Source organism: Ammospiza caudacuta, chromosome 9 (assembly GCF_027887145.1).
Source record: "Ammospiza caudacuta isolate bAmmCau1 chromosome 9, bAmmCau1.pri, whole genome shotgun sequence".
Classification (NCBI taxonomy): Eukaryota; Metazoa; Chordata; class Aves; order Passeriformes; family Passerellidae; genus Ammospiza; species Ammospiza caudacuta.
Window position 1 is genome coordinate 14703169 of NC_080601.1, and position 11298 is coordinate 14714466.

General features: G+C 39.8%; 1 protein-coding gene across 1 annotated transcript in view; it reads right to left on the bottom strand.

Annotated features, from left to right (window-relative positions):
• RET (ret proto-oncogene) overlaps window positions 1-11044 on the bottom strand; it is a 72522-nt gene extending 61478 nt beyond the window's left edge. The window contains exon 1 of the mRNA XM_058810132.1: window positions 10869-11044. Coding sequence (XP_058666115.1) covers window positions 10869-10914 — 46 coding nt within the window. The 5' untranslated portion in view covers window positions 10915-11044. The remainder of the gene's footprint in view (window positions 1-10868) is intronic.
• Between the last annotated feature and the right edge of the window lie 254 nt (window positions 11045-11298).

Consider the following 11298-nt stretch of genomic DNA (forward strand, 5'->3'; position numbering starts at 1 on the left):
TAGTTCTTGGAAAGAAGGAACAATAGTCTTTTTCTTCTTCATAGTGATTTCCTCTGTCTTTCTCGCATTCAGAGCGGGATAATGTAATGCTGGCAATATACAGAGTAAACAAAAATCTTCTAAGAATGGGAAATAGGGTAACATCATAGGATTGCACTATATGCCCCTGGAATTTTGTAAAACACCTTATCACCAGCTCTTTCCAGTGGAAGAGACCAGGGCTGCTAACCAATAGTAGCTAAGTATCTCATGTCCCAAACCCCATTTTAAATTATGTATATTTAAACAAACATTTAAATTGAAAATGTGAAACTATAATGAATGCAATGGAAGATGCTATGAAACAGAAACAACAGTAGAAAAACACAAGCTGCAGTTCTTCAAAGTTCAAAATCTAACAAAGCCTTGCATTGATAAAAGGGAGAGTTCTCAGCAGCTGATGTCAAAGACAGATAAATGGTACTGGCAATCGCAATTTAGGATTCAGGGTGGAAAATACTGAAAGTAGAGTTATAATCCCAGTGCTAATTTTTTTCACGGTCTCTCTGCAATCATTAAGTTCTTATTTAACAAGAACTGCCTACCAAATCATAAATCCAGTTTAACTCTTGAGAAAATGGATCCTCAAACCCTGTGTCTATTTCAGCAAACACCATCGCTCCAACGCATTTAATTTTTTATCTGAAGAGAGCAGCACTCTTTACTCTTCTTGGTGACAAGGTTAGGCCATATGTATACAGACTTTTTCAAGGCCTTAATTGGAAATGCTCAGTGGCAGTGTGAGGTCCCCAGCTCACTGCCTGGGATTTGAGAATGCTGAGCATGGAATTAGAAATTGATTTTTGAGAAGACAAAGACCACCATATATCAAATACATCCCTGGGGATATTCTGAAAATCAGGAACTCCAGAGGCTCATCTTGACATCAAAGGCATCTAACTCCTGTCTATTCAGCTGTTAATGATTAACAATATAAGTATTTTGATATTAACTCTCAAGTTACATTAACTGCAGACTAAGTTATCATGATCTCATAAGGAGCCGTGATTGACCAAACACCAGACATTAGCTTCAGCAGACATACAAAGGCTGCATTTGTCCTGTTTTTAACACCCTGAGCACAAAACCGTAAGACGATGAAGTCAAAAGTTTCCAAGAGACATCATTTAACTCATCCAAGGTAGGACTGATGATGAATAACCAACATGAACACACTGCTGTCCCACCTGTTCTTAAGATATTCCCAATTAAAAGAAACCCCACAATGACTGCAGACAAAAATCCTTGTAGCTCCCTGCTACCAAAATGTTTCCCTAATACCCCTTGCTATGTCCCAAGTTCTAATTTCCACTATTACTCAATATCCACCAGTACATCCACCTTTGTACTACTTCTGCTTAAACTGAAAAATCTGAACTCTGTGCTCAGTTGTCTTCGTAAATAAATATTGTCACTCATTTATATTTTTCTTCAAAACCAGCATTTCCTACGTTTCTTGTTGCTACCCTTTTCATTTCAAGAAGTATGAAAACCAAAATGCATCATTTAAAACTGGGTATTGCCAGGCATCACCAGGAAATAAACTATTGTGTCAGGTATGACTCTATTTAGTAATTCTTACATTATCTTACATACCATTACCAAGGTTTACCAGGGAAAGGAGAAAAAAATCTTTTGTCATAAGGACTCTCTAGCAACAGAACATTTTATAAAATAAGTAAAAGTCTTTGCTACCAGTCTTATTGCACTGACAAATGTTACTACTATAATCAATCTAAACTGAGGTTTTGATGAGCAATCTAAATATTTAATTAATGTACATTTCCTTTATTGTCTCCTGGAAGTTGTATTTAGGACAAACATATTCTGAAAGGCCGAAGCAGAGACTTGCACAGATTCATCCCCTTTGCTTTTTAATTGCCAGGTACTAAGGATGGCTCTGCCATGATGCCAAAATTGCCTGTGCAAAGATAGAGAACAAAATTTTTCAAATAAACTAAAAAAAAATCACACCCAACTGCATGATGCCAGGAAAAAAAGGATTAAAAAATTATTGGAAAAAAATACAAAAACACAACTAAAAATAGTCTACAACAGCTAGATTGAAAAAAAAAAAAGAAAGGTGGAGGGGCAGCATAAAAAAGATAAGTAAAACCTTGGGCTATTATTGCTTATTTTCTTTAGATATTTACTGCCCTAAAACCTTTGGTCCAACTTTAATTTCAAATTTTATTAGACTAGAATCTAAGAAAATAAATAGTTTAAAAAAACCCTTTTTCCAACAACAGGCTCACTTCAATGCCTCGGTAGGAAAAAATTATTTTATAAATGTTTCTGGTTTTCACAGAGCTTATAAGGGTGATCTATCACAGCCTCTAAGGATGATCCTATTTGTTTTGAAATCTACAGAAACTAGGTTTTGAAGGTTTGGGTTTTGTCTCCTTTTTTTAATAATAAAAATCTGCAAAATACATGTTATAAACTCTCTCACTAGCCAGAAAGTTCCCAGCAAAGCAATTTAAGACAACTTTTCTAATCTTCACAAAGGCAAAAGTTTACCAAAGCAATAAAACGGTTTAAAATGCCTTCTCATCTAGTGTGTGTCAGCAATGCTGAATTGAAATGTGCAATAAAATTTATATTACAGCCATATTGTTTCCCCTTCATTACTTTAAAACATTTATGTATGTGTACGTTCAAACCCAAAATCTAAACACTCCCATTGCTTTTTTTGTCTCATAATAGCAATTGGGATGAGCCATTTTACACAATCATCATCCTCAGTCCTTTTTACTTCACTGGCATCCAAGAGCTCAGCTAGAGAAAGCTCTACCCAGAATTGCTGAAAAGCAGTAACAGACAATTGGGTTTTTTTCATATTTGTTCCTGTATTTCTCTCCAAACACACACTGTGACTATCAAAATACAAATGGGGCACCCAATGCATAACTCACAGTTCAAAGGTAGCAGAACCAAGCCAAGGTAGCATCCAGAAAGCATTGCCAAAAATCTACAGCCCAGGGAAACGAGTCCTACAGAAAGGCTTCAGGGCATCTCCCCTGGTCCAGCTGAGGAAAGTTAGACTATTAAGGCTACTCATTAAAGCACACACAGAATTTGGCTGATGCACCTCAGAGCCATCTCAATGGTTAGATAGCACACACCACAAAAGGGGAACTTGACATCCAATGGGAGCAAAGAGAAATCTGGCCCCTGAATGTACTGCCAGAGTGTTTTAACTTTTGGAACTGTGCAATTCTTTATGGGGCTTTGATGCAGCAGTCCCACTCTAAAAACACTTTGCTGATGCAGGATAAACTAAGAATATGCCTGAGTACTTCAGAGATGTGAGAAGGATCCACTCAAGTGTTTTACAAAATACAACTCCTCACTGCAGGGGCAGAAGCAGCACTCTGTTTTGTTAAAAATCAGTGCTGGATACTTCCTCCAAAGGTCCTAGCTGAACTCCCCAGTCATCACAGTGCAAATCTCACTCAGCAGCCAATGCCCTCTACCCAAATCCACTCTCTTCCACTACTCCCGATTTTAATTTTTGCGGGTTTTTTCCCCTCTGAAAAACAAACTTCTTTTCCCATTAAAATAAAAACTTGAGGCCTTTTCTTGATGAGAATTCTTTGGATTCTTTCCTTTCCCCTCGCTGTTATTCAGATTTCATGAACAGCAAGCACACTTTTCACTTACAGTCTTGCACACCACAATCTGGCAATATAAATGCATTCATATAATTTTCTAGTGTCTACTTTTATGCTGTGTAAAAGAAAGCCTGATTGCTGCCCTAGAGTACATATACATTCCAAACCCTCTGGTCTTCTGAGATGACTGACTGCCATAAATGTATGTATTAATCATGCTATACTGGCTATTCCCATCTAAATAGACCTAATTAATCTAACTTTTTTTAATCAACGTTTTAAAGTCATAAATTGTTATGGGCTAAATTTCAGTACACAATAGCTTTTCTTTGACTTTACGTTACATTTTCTGTGCATTAATGCAAATTATTTCTCCCCTTCCTGATCAAACAGCCAGAACCTGGTGATCAGTACCTTCCTTCCAAATGCACAGCAGCAACAAGCAGAGCTACTTTTAACACGAGGCAAGTTTTAAGCAGCACAGTGGCAGGGGTGGAAAGAGAACCTAGAGAATCAAATCCATTCTCAACATCTTGTGAACCATTGATATTTTTTACATCCTTTTCGATGTCTACTTTAAGATGACAGGATATGGAAGGGGACCTCATCAACAAAGACAAAACATCTCCAGAAGCCAACCAGTGCAGAAGTATCACCTCTTAAGGTGACACTTCCTTTGACACCTCTTAAGGGAGTCAAAGGAAGCTGCTCTACATCATCCTTGTTAGGGGCCAAACTGTAAGTATCAGTCAGCTCTTTATGCAGGAACGGTAGAGAATGACCCAAACTTCTACTCCTCCCAAATCCAGAGAAAGCATTGCTTGTGACTTTAAGCCACTGGGAGATTTAAGTCTCATCTCCAAGACACCCTGAGAATGGCACTGACAGGACCACAGGATGCCTGCTCTAATTCAGTGGCAAAACTAGCCTTTAAGGGGCTTTGGAGATAGATGAAATTCTGGTCTACTCATGTCAAAATGAGTCTTTCCATTTCACAAGTGAAAACAACAGATAATGGAATTGTCCGTATCAGAAAACTTGGTGCCTCTGAATTAGGAGAAAAAGCTAGATTTAATTTTATTATCTGAGATTGAAATTTGTCTCACTTAGAAAAAAGCCATAATGGACATTAAATAAAAAAAAAAAACCACAACCAAAACCCAACCACCCATTACAGCAACACAAGCAACTTTGTTATATCAGTTAAATATATTGTTTAATTAGTTTTCTAAATGCATACACTGAAAAGCCATTAGACAGCCATTAGGAGTAATACATCCATTTTCTTTTTACAATCACCTGATTTACAATCAGCCAAATTTCTAAACTAATTCAGTCAAACAACATTTCTGGCACAATTACCCCAGCAAAGTTTCCAATTCTCTTTTTTGACTGCAATCACTGTAATTTTCCCTTAGGCTCTAAAGCACTGATGATCATCTTCGTTTCAGCAGATTTACAGAGCATCTCTTAGGTTAAAATGTTCCTAGCATGTTTATGGTCTCATTTCAAGATCCAGAAATCTGAAACTATTTAGTCATCTTTATGAAGTAATCTTTAAAAAAAACAGCTTTGTGTTCTTCTTATGTGGGGAAAAAAAGAGATGGCTATAGACAAATTTCAAAAAAATCCTAAGCTCCCAAAGGATCAAAATCCATCTGGTTTTTCACACCTCAGCTGATTTCCTATTTTGTTAAAAAAATTTTCTTAATAACTTTATTAATTAGCAACATATCTACATGAAAACTTGTTAAAGGGCTCATAATGACTTTGCCAAAACATTGCGGATTATCTCAGTATATGTCACGGATAAAAGAAAAACCACATTGTGAAAATAAAGCCTTTGAATAGATTTCATTCTACAGCTTCTCCAACGCTATTTTTCATTGATGCATTATCACTCTAGAGATTCTGTAAGGTTTCCCATTGTGTTTTCCCTGTGTTGCATCAGCTCCAGTATCACCCAGTTTGGAACTGGATTAGTCAATCAACAAGGCACATGATATTCTAAGGATAAAGTAACTGGTGGTGGTACTTTACAGAAAACTAAGAGAGAGAGTGTGAGGCAACGAGCAAATGTGTAGCACAGCTGTCAATTGAATTTGAACCCTGATCTAACCAAACTAATATGCAAACCTCAAATCTGTCCTTCTCTTGCAGTAATTGCTGTATTTATCCTTGCAATGCTTCAGTTGATTGCTTTCCAAAATACAAGACAGTTACAAAAAGAAAAATCATCTGGAAAATAAACAATTCCAAAGTTTCTTTAGAACATTTTGGTGAATTTTTAAGCTTTGCTTCTGCCAAACCAAACAAAAGTAGAAAGCAAGAGCTAAGAACAGACCACAGCATGAACGTGCCTCAATCCTGGAAGAAGATGCCCTTCACATCCACCCTGCTCCCACAGGAACCACCACCCGTGTTCAAGTAAGTTTTGCACTGCTCCTGAAACAAATACCCATGCTCAATAAGCACTGTCAGGCAATTTTTACATTTCAAAACCAAGAGATAATTGCAGTCCATCACCAGCTGGCACCACTTCCAGCTCTGCCGGAAAGTTGAAGGATGCCAATGTCTGAACAAAGCAAACGCTCTCCTCACTGCAGACAGGCTCTAAATGACCTTTACACAACAAGGCTCTCCAGAAAACACCAAGCTTCTTCAGTATGGATTCCTTCCAACCCATGGCCTATCTGTGTTTTCTAGGTTGCTTTATGGGAGAGAAAGCAGCCTGGAGGAGCGGGACCAGCAGTGCCAAGCCAAGCAGGAAAGTACAGCAACAAGTGAACAAATCCTCTCCCTCCTGCCAGGGGCCAAACTGGGGAAAAGGGAAAAAATTAAAATTAACAAAATACATGGGTTTGCACCAGCCAGTCTGTCATTTCAGTTAAAAAAACAAAAATGTAACAGACTGTGACATGACATAGAGATAGAAAACCGATGGTGGGCATGCTACTGAATATGTATCTTGCATTCAGGTGCTGAACCCACACTGCTGTTCAGACTGACTGCTGATGTTAATGCTATGAGAAATCTTGTCTGCTAATCAAAGACTAACAAATGAGCTTTAAGCATTAAAATGCTGGCTTTTTGTTATCTTCGAATTCATTTCCTTTATACTGTTTCTGTGATAGTAGCAAAATCCTTGAATGAAGCCAAGGACCAAGGCTGCAACTGACTGGCAGAAATAATCAAGCCAATAGCACATATTGCCCTGACACCTTGAGAAGGCAGCACATAACAATAAGAAGGGAACTAAATATAACACAAATATGGATCCAATTAGCATGAATTTAAAAAAAAAAACCCAATACAGTAAATTACTTTCCGTGAAAGGGAAAACGCTGCAGGAGGTGAACTTCACTGCAAAATTTCCTTTGTGAAGAAACTAGAAGGTGAAGGACCTGACAATGGGAGAAAAATGAGGGGAGACATCAAGCCTAGAGGGCCACAGAGAGCCCAGGCTCCTTCACGGGTAGGAGCACTGGGATGAATCCTGGTGAGTGCTGTGCGAGTGAAGCAGCACTTTCACAGTCCAATGCAGGCAGCTGCAGGTGACCAGAGACAGGACAAGTGCCACCTGGAGAAGAGCCAGAAGGTGAGATGATGAACCTCTGGGCAGAGAAAAACAACAAAATAGGAAGGAACTTTGTGATTTTGATTAATACCTCTTTTCCTATCAAAAAGAGCAGCAAGGTGTGAAATTACCACGTAACTCTGATCTTTCCTGATTAAGACATATAAGATCTAATGAAGTGCCTCTCATGGTCCTTCACAGATTCCCTTTACCCATAGTCAAGGTAATAATAAAACAGAATAATTTTTACTTTACAATGTAAAATCCTGATCATATATTATCTGACAGATAACTGTTTAAAAAAAAACAGGCACAAAAATTATGTCTGTCCTAGCCAGTTCCTGACACAAGTCAATGAATGGTCTGTGCTCCACCATTTGACCTCATCAGCACTGGTTTGATCTAAAAGCATGAGCACACAGGAAATCTTTACTTTGACAGAATCACATAGATATTCTTTTCCTAGAGAAAGCACCCATTTTCTATCATGAAATACAAATATTATGTGAAATAATCCACACTTGGGGGAGAAGAATGTCAGTATCCGCAGTTGGTTTCTGAAGTTGGTCTGCCCTGGATCTGGATGCATGACTTGAGCCTGGACTTGCACTAAATTGTAACCAGTCAAAACATGAGCAGCAATCCTAGCAGCAGGGAAATGCACTCTAAGAATCGATCCCAAACAGTCCATAAATGAATATCAAAACTAGTACATTCATCAGAAGTTTTATATCACAGTCAATAAACTAGAAAAAAAAGTTTGAATAATCTGCATTCAAGAGCACATAATTGAAGTAGGATCCCTATTACTTCCATGAGCAGGTTTCCCTTCCAATTAAAAAAAAAAAATTGCATAATGTAATGCTTACAAACTGTTTTTTATTCACAGAAAAGAAATTATCTCATCAAAAGTACTCCCTTTAATAACAAAAATTACTTTCTAGACAAGACAATCCTACCAAGTCTTTGCCACAGGCACTCTTTTCTACATTTAACTGCACAACGTCCTCCTGTGATATCAGTGAGCTTTCAGAATCAAAACTCCAGCACCAAACAGCCAGGCAGCATGACAGGCAAGTAAACATCCTGAAGTCCTACAACTGACAAGGTGTAAAACTTTGGAAAAAGACATGTGCACACTCCATAATAAACCCTGCATTTCTTTTGATTGGTAAAAGAGACAGAAGTCTTAATTTGGGAAGAAACATTCCTTTTATTTTTGCTATTTCTAGGCTAGTGCACGTTGAGGACAGTGCCTGCAGGAGACCCACACATTGCCTGTGGTGCAAAAGCGCCAAGGCTGCGCCTTTCTGCTTCAGAGCAATTGGTCCAGTGTGCTTCCTGCAGCCCACCAGTACAAAATAACCAAATCTAATCCTTTCCACTAACAGCACGCTCACCAGACTGACTACGCCAGCTCATTTAGTAAATGCCTTTGGGGTTGTAGTGAGCACATGTTTTATGAACTACGGCAGTTCTAAGCTTTCCAAAACCTTTAGATAAACCAAAGACACACAGCAATTGAGTACAAGGGTATCCCTGCAGGTTAACTTCGGGTGGCAGCCCTCTATGATGAGGCCTGGCCCAGCTGAAAGAGATTCCTGCACAACACCTGGCAGGAGCATGCCAGCTACCACTGCAGAATCCCTGGCTCTCACCCGGGATGGAGCCCACTGAAGTTTCACTGTGCTCCCCACCAGGGGAATGCACCATCACTCCTAAGAGAGCTGTGTTCCTAAACTGCAACTCTGTGCAGGCAGGGGCTTTGCTAGTACCTCCAAGACATAACACTTCATCCTACCCCTGCTGTAAAATCAGCTCTTATTGCATAAAAGCTAATTAGTGTCACACACCTCAACAATGTGAAGCAGTGTTTCTCTAACAACAAACACCCATAGAACATTGCTAATACACTGGACTTCTTGAAATAACTATGAAAACAATTACCCTAAAGTGTGGGCATAAATGTACACAACTTTTCTTCCCCACAGTTTTAGCAGAAACTAACAGGAACCAAATATTAAGCCTCAGTAGTCAAAGCTGAGGGCATAAGCAAAATATTTGCAACTTTAAGTATAAGCAAGCAGTATACAAAAAAAAACCTACTTGGCAGCCTACTCTACCCAAATAAATTAGCTCCTGTAATATTCCTCCAAATATATTTTTGGCAGATCTCAAAGTTAACAATTTAGGGCTACATTTAATAAAAAAAAAGTCTTTGAAACTATTTCCAACTGCTGAGGTCTGATACTTAGGTTTAGATATCTGTCTTCAGTAGAGAGAACCCCTTTCCCATCTGAGAGTTTCAGAATGAAATTCATGTAAAGTTGTACAACTAAAAGTAAAATCAAATGGTGGTCCAACTGAAAGGGAAATAGTGCAGGGGGGAAAAAGAGCCATTTGAGAGAGCAGCTCCGGAGTTCCTAACACAGTTCAGGATGTGCAATAACCTGGGGTATCACAGCGTGAATCAAAGAAAGCTCATCTGTCCAGCTTAAACAGAAATCACGGGAAGTCATCTTCAAGCAAATGCATGTGAATCATTTTGGCTAATGAAAACATACCCCTCAAGCTGAAGAACTTACGTAAATTACATTTCGCCTAATTCTGCCAAAAACATTAAAGAAAATGGATTTGCCGAAGATAAAAGCAAAGTAGGCATGATAGATCATCCATTAGCAATACAAGTATGGCTAATTCTTCCTGACAGTGAAATGTCTTGGGATACAACCCACTTTATTTTTTTTTACTAGATGTGTGTTTAGATGCAGTATATCCTACACATTTTATCTCCTTATATCCTAAACTTCACTACTAGTGCAATTTTACAAAGATCAGGCCCTAACAACAACGTATTAAGAAAAGAAAAAATATGAACAACTGAAAGTATTTTAGCATAGCAAAAAAAAAAAATTAAAAAATTAAATAGGAGCTGTATAATCTCTGCAAGTACAGCAAGTAGTTTAAAATGGTGCAAATTAATGCAGTTAATCTGAATTAATAATAAGAAGGAAAACATTACACGCTTGTGAGGAATCACAAGGGCAGAATTAATATTGCACTCTACTCACTGTTAGACCAACCAGTGAACTAGTTTGGGCTTTACTTTTTTTCATTAAAAAAGTACAGTGCATTTTTAATGTGCAAGGTTGTACTGCATTCTCTAGCATACAACTTTGATTTATTCATGTAAACGTCAGAAATCCATCAGCAAACAAAGCCATATGGAAGAAAAAGAGATATAATGGATTTTCTGTTTGCTTTAGAAACTTGACATCTGTGGATAGCATCATCTAAGTTACAATCCAATCACTATTCATATTGTGGTCATTTTCATTTACCAATCCAAAACGCATTTTGTCTTACGATACAAACAGCTCTGGGAGAGAGCACAGAAGAAATCGTGTTTTAAAAACTTAAAATGGGAATATAGTTTAATATTCTCCCTTTCACATCATAAATTCAAAGAAAAGCAAACTCACATCTGTTCTAACTTAGCTTTAAAAAAACGAAGAAAACGTATCAGGATCATTTATATCTTGTCTGTATTTGTGGCAAGATTTTGGGAGCCGGCCCGAGCCGCCGGTGGCACCTAAGCCCCGCAAAGTTCCCGGGGGGCCGGGCTCGGCGGTACTTACCCCCGCAGAGCAGGAGGAACCCGGCTGGCCGCGCCGCCGAGCGCATCTTCCCCGCGCCGCCGCTGCGGCCCCGCCTCGGCGCTCCGGGCAGCACCGGCCGGGCTGCCGGACGCTCCGCGGGCTCTCAGTCGGGCCGGCCCATGGCTCGGGCCGGCGGCAGCGGGCCGCGATGGGACGCACGGAGCCGGGCAGAGCCGGGCAGGGACGGGACGGCCCGCGCCGGGATGCTCCTCCGCCGGTCCTTCCCTCGGTGCTCCTGGGTCCGGCGCCGCCCCGCCGCCACCGGCCGGGAAGAAAGCGGCTCGTTCCCTCAGCGGCGCCGCTCCTCTCGGGCTCTGCGGGGAGAAGCGAAGTCACGAGCGAAGCCCCCGTTCCGCCGCCGAGCCCCCCGCGCTCCCCGGGCGGCGGCACCGCCCGGCTCCGGCCAGCC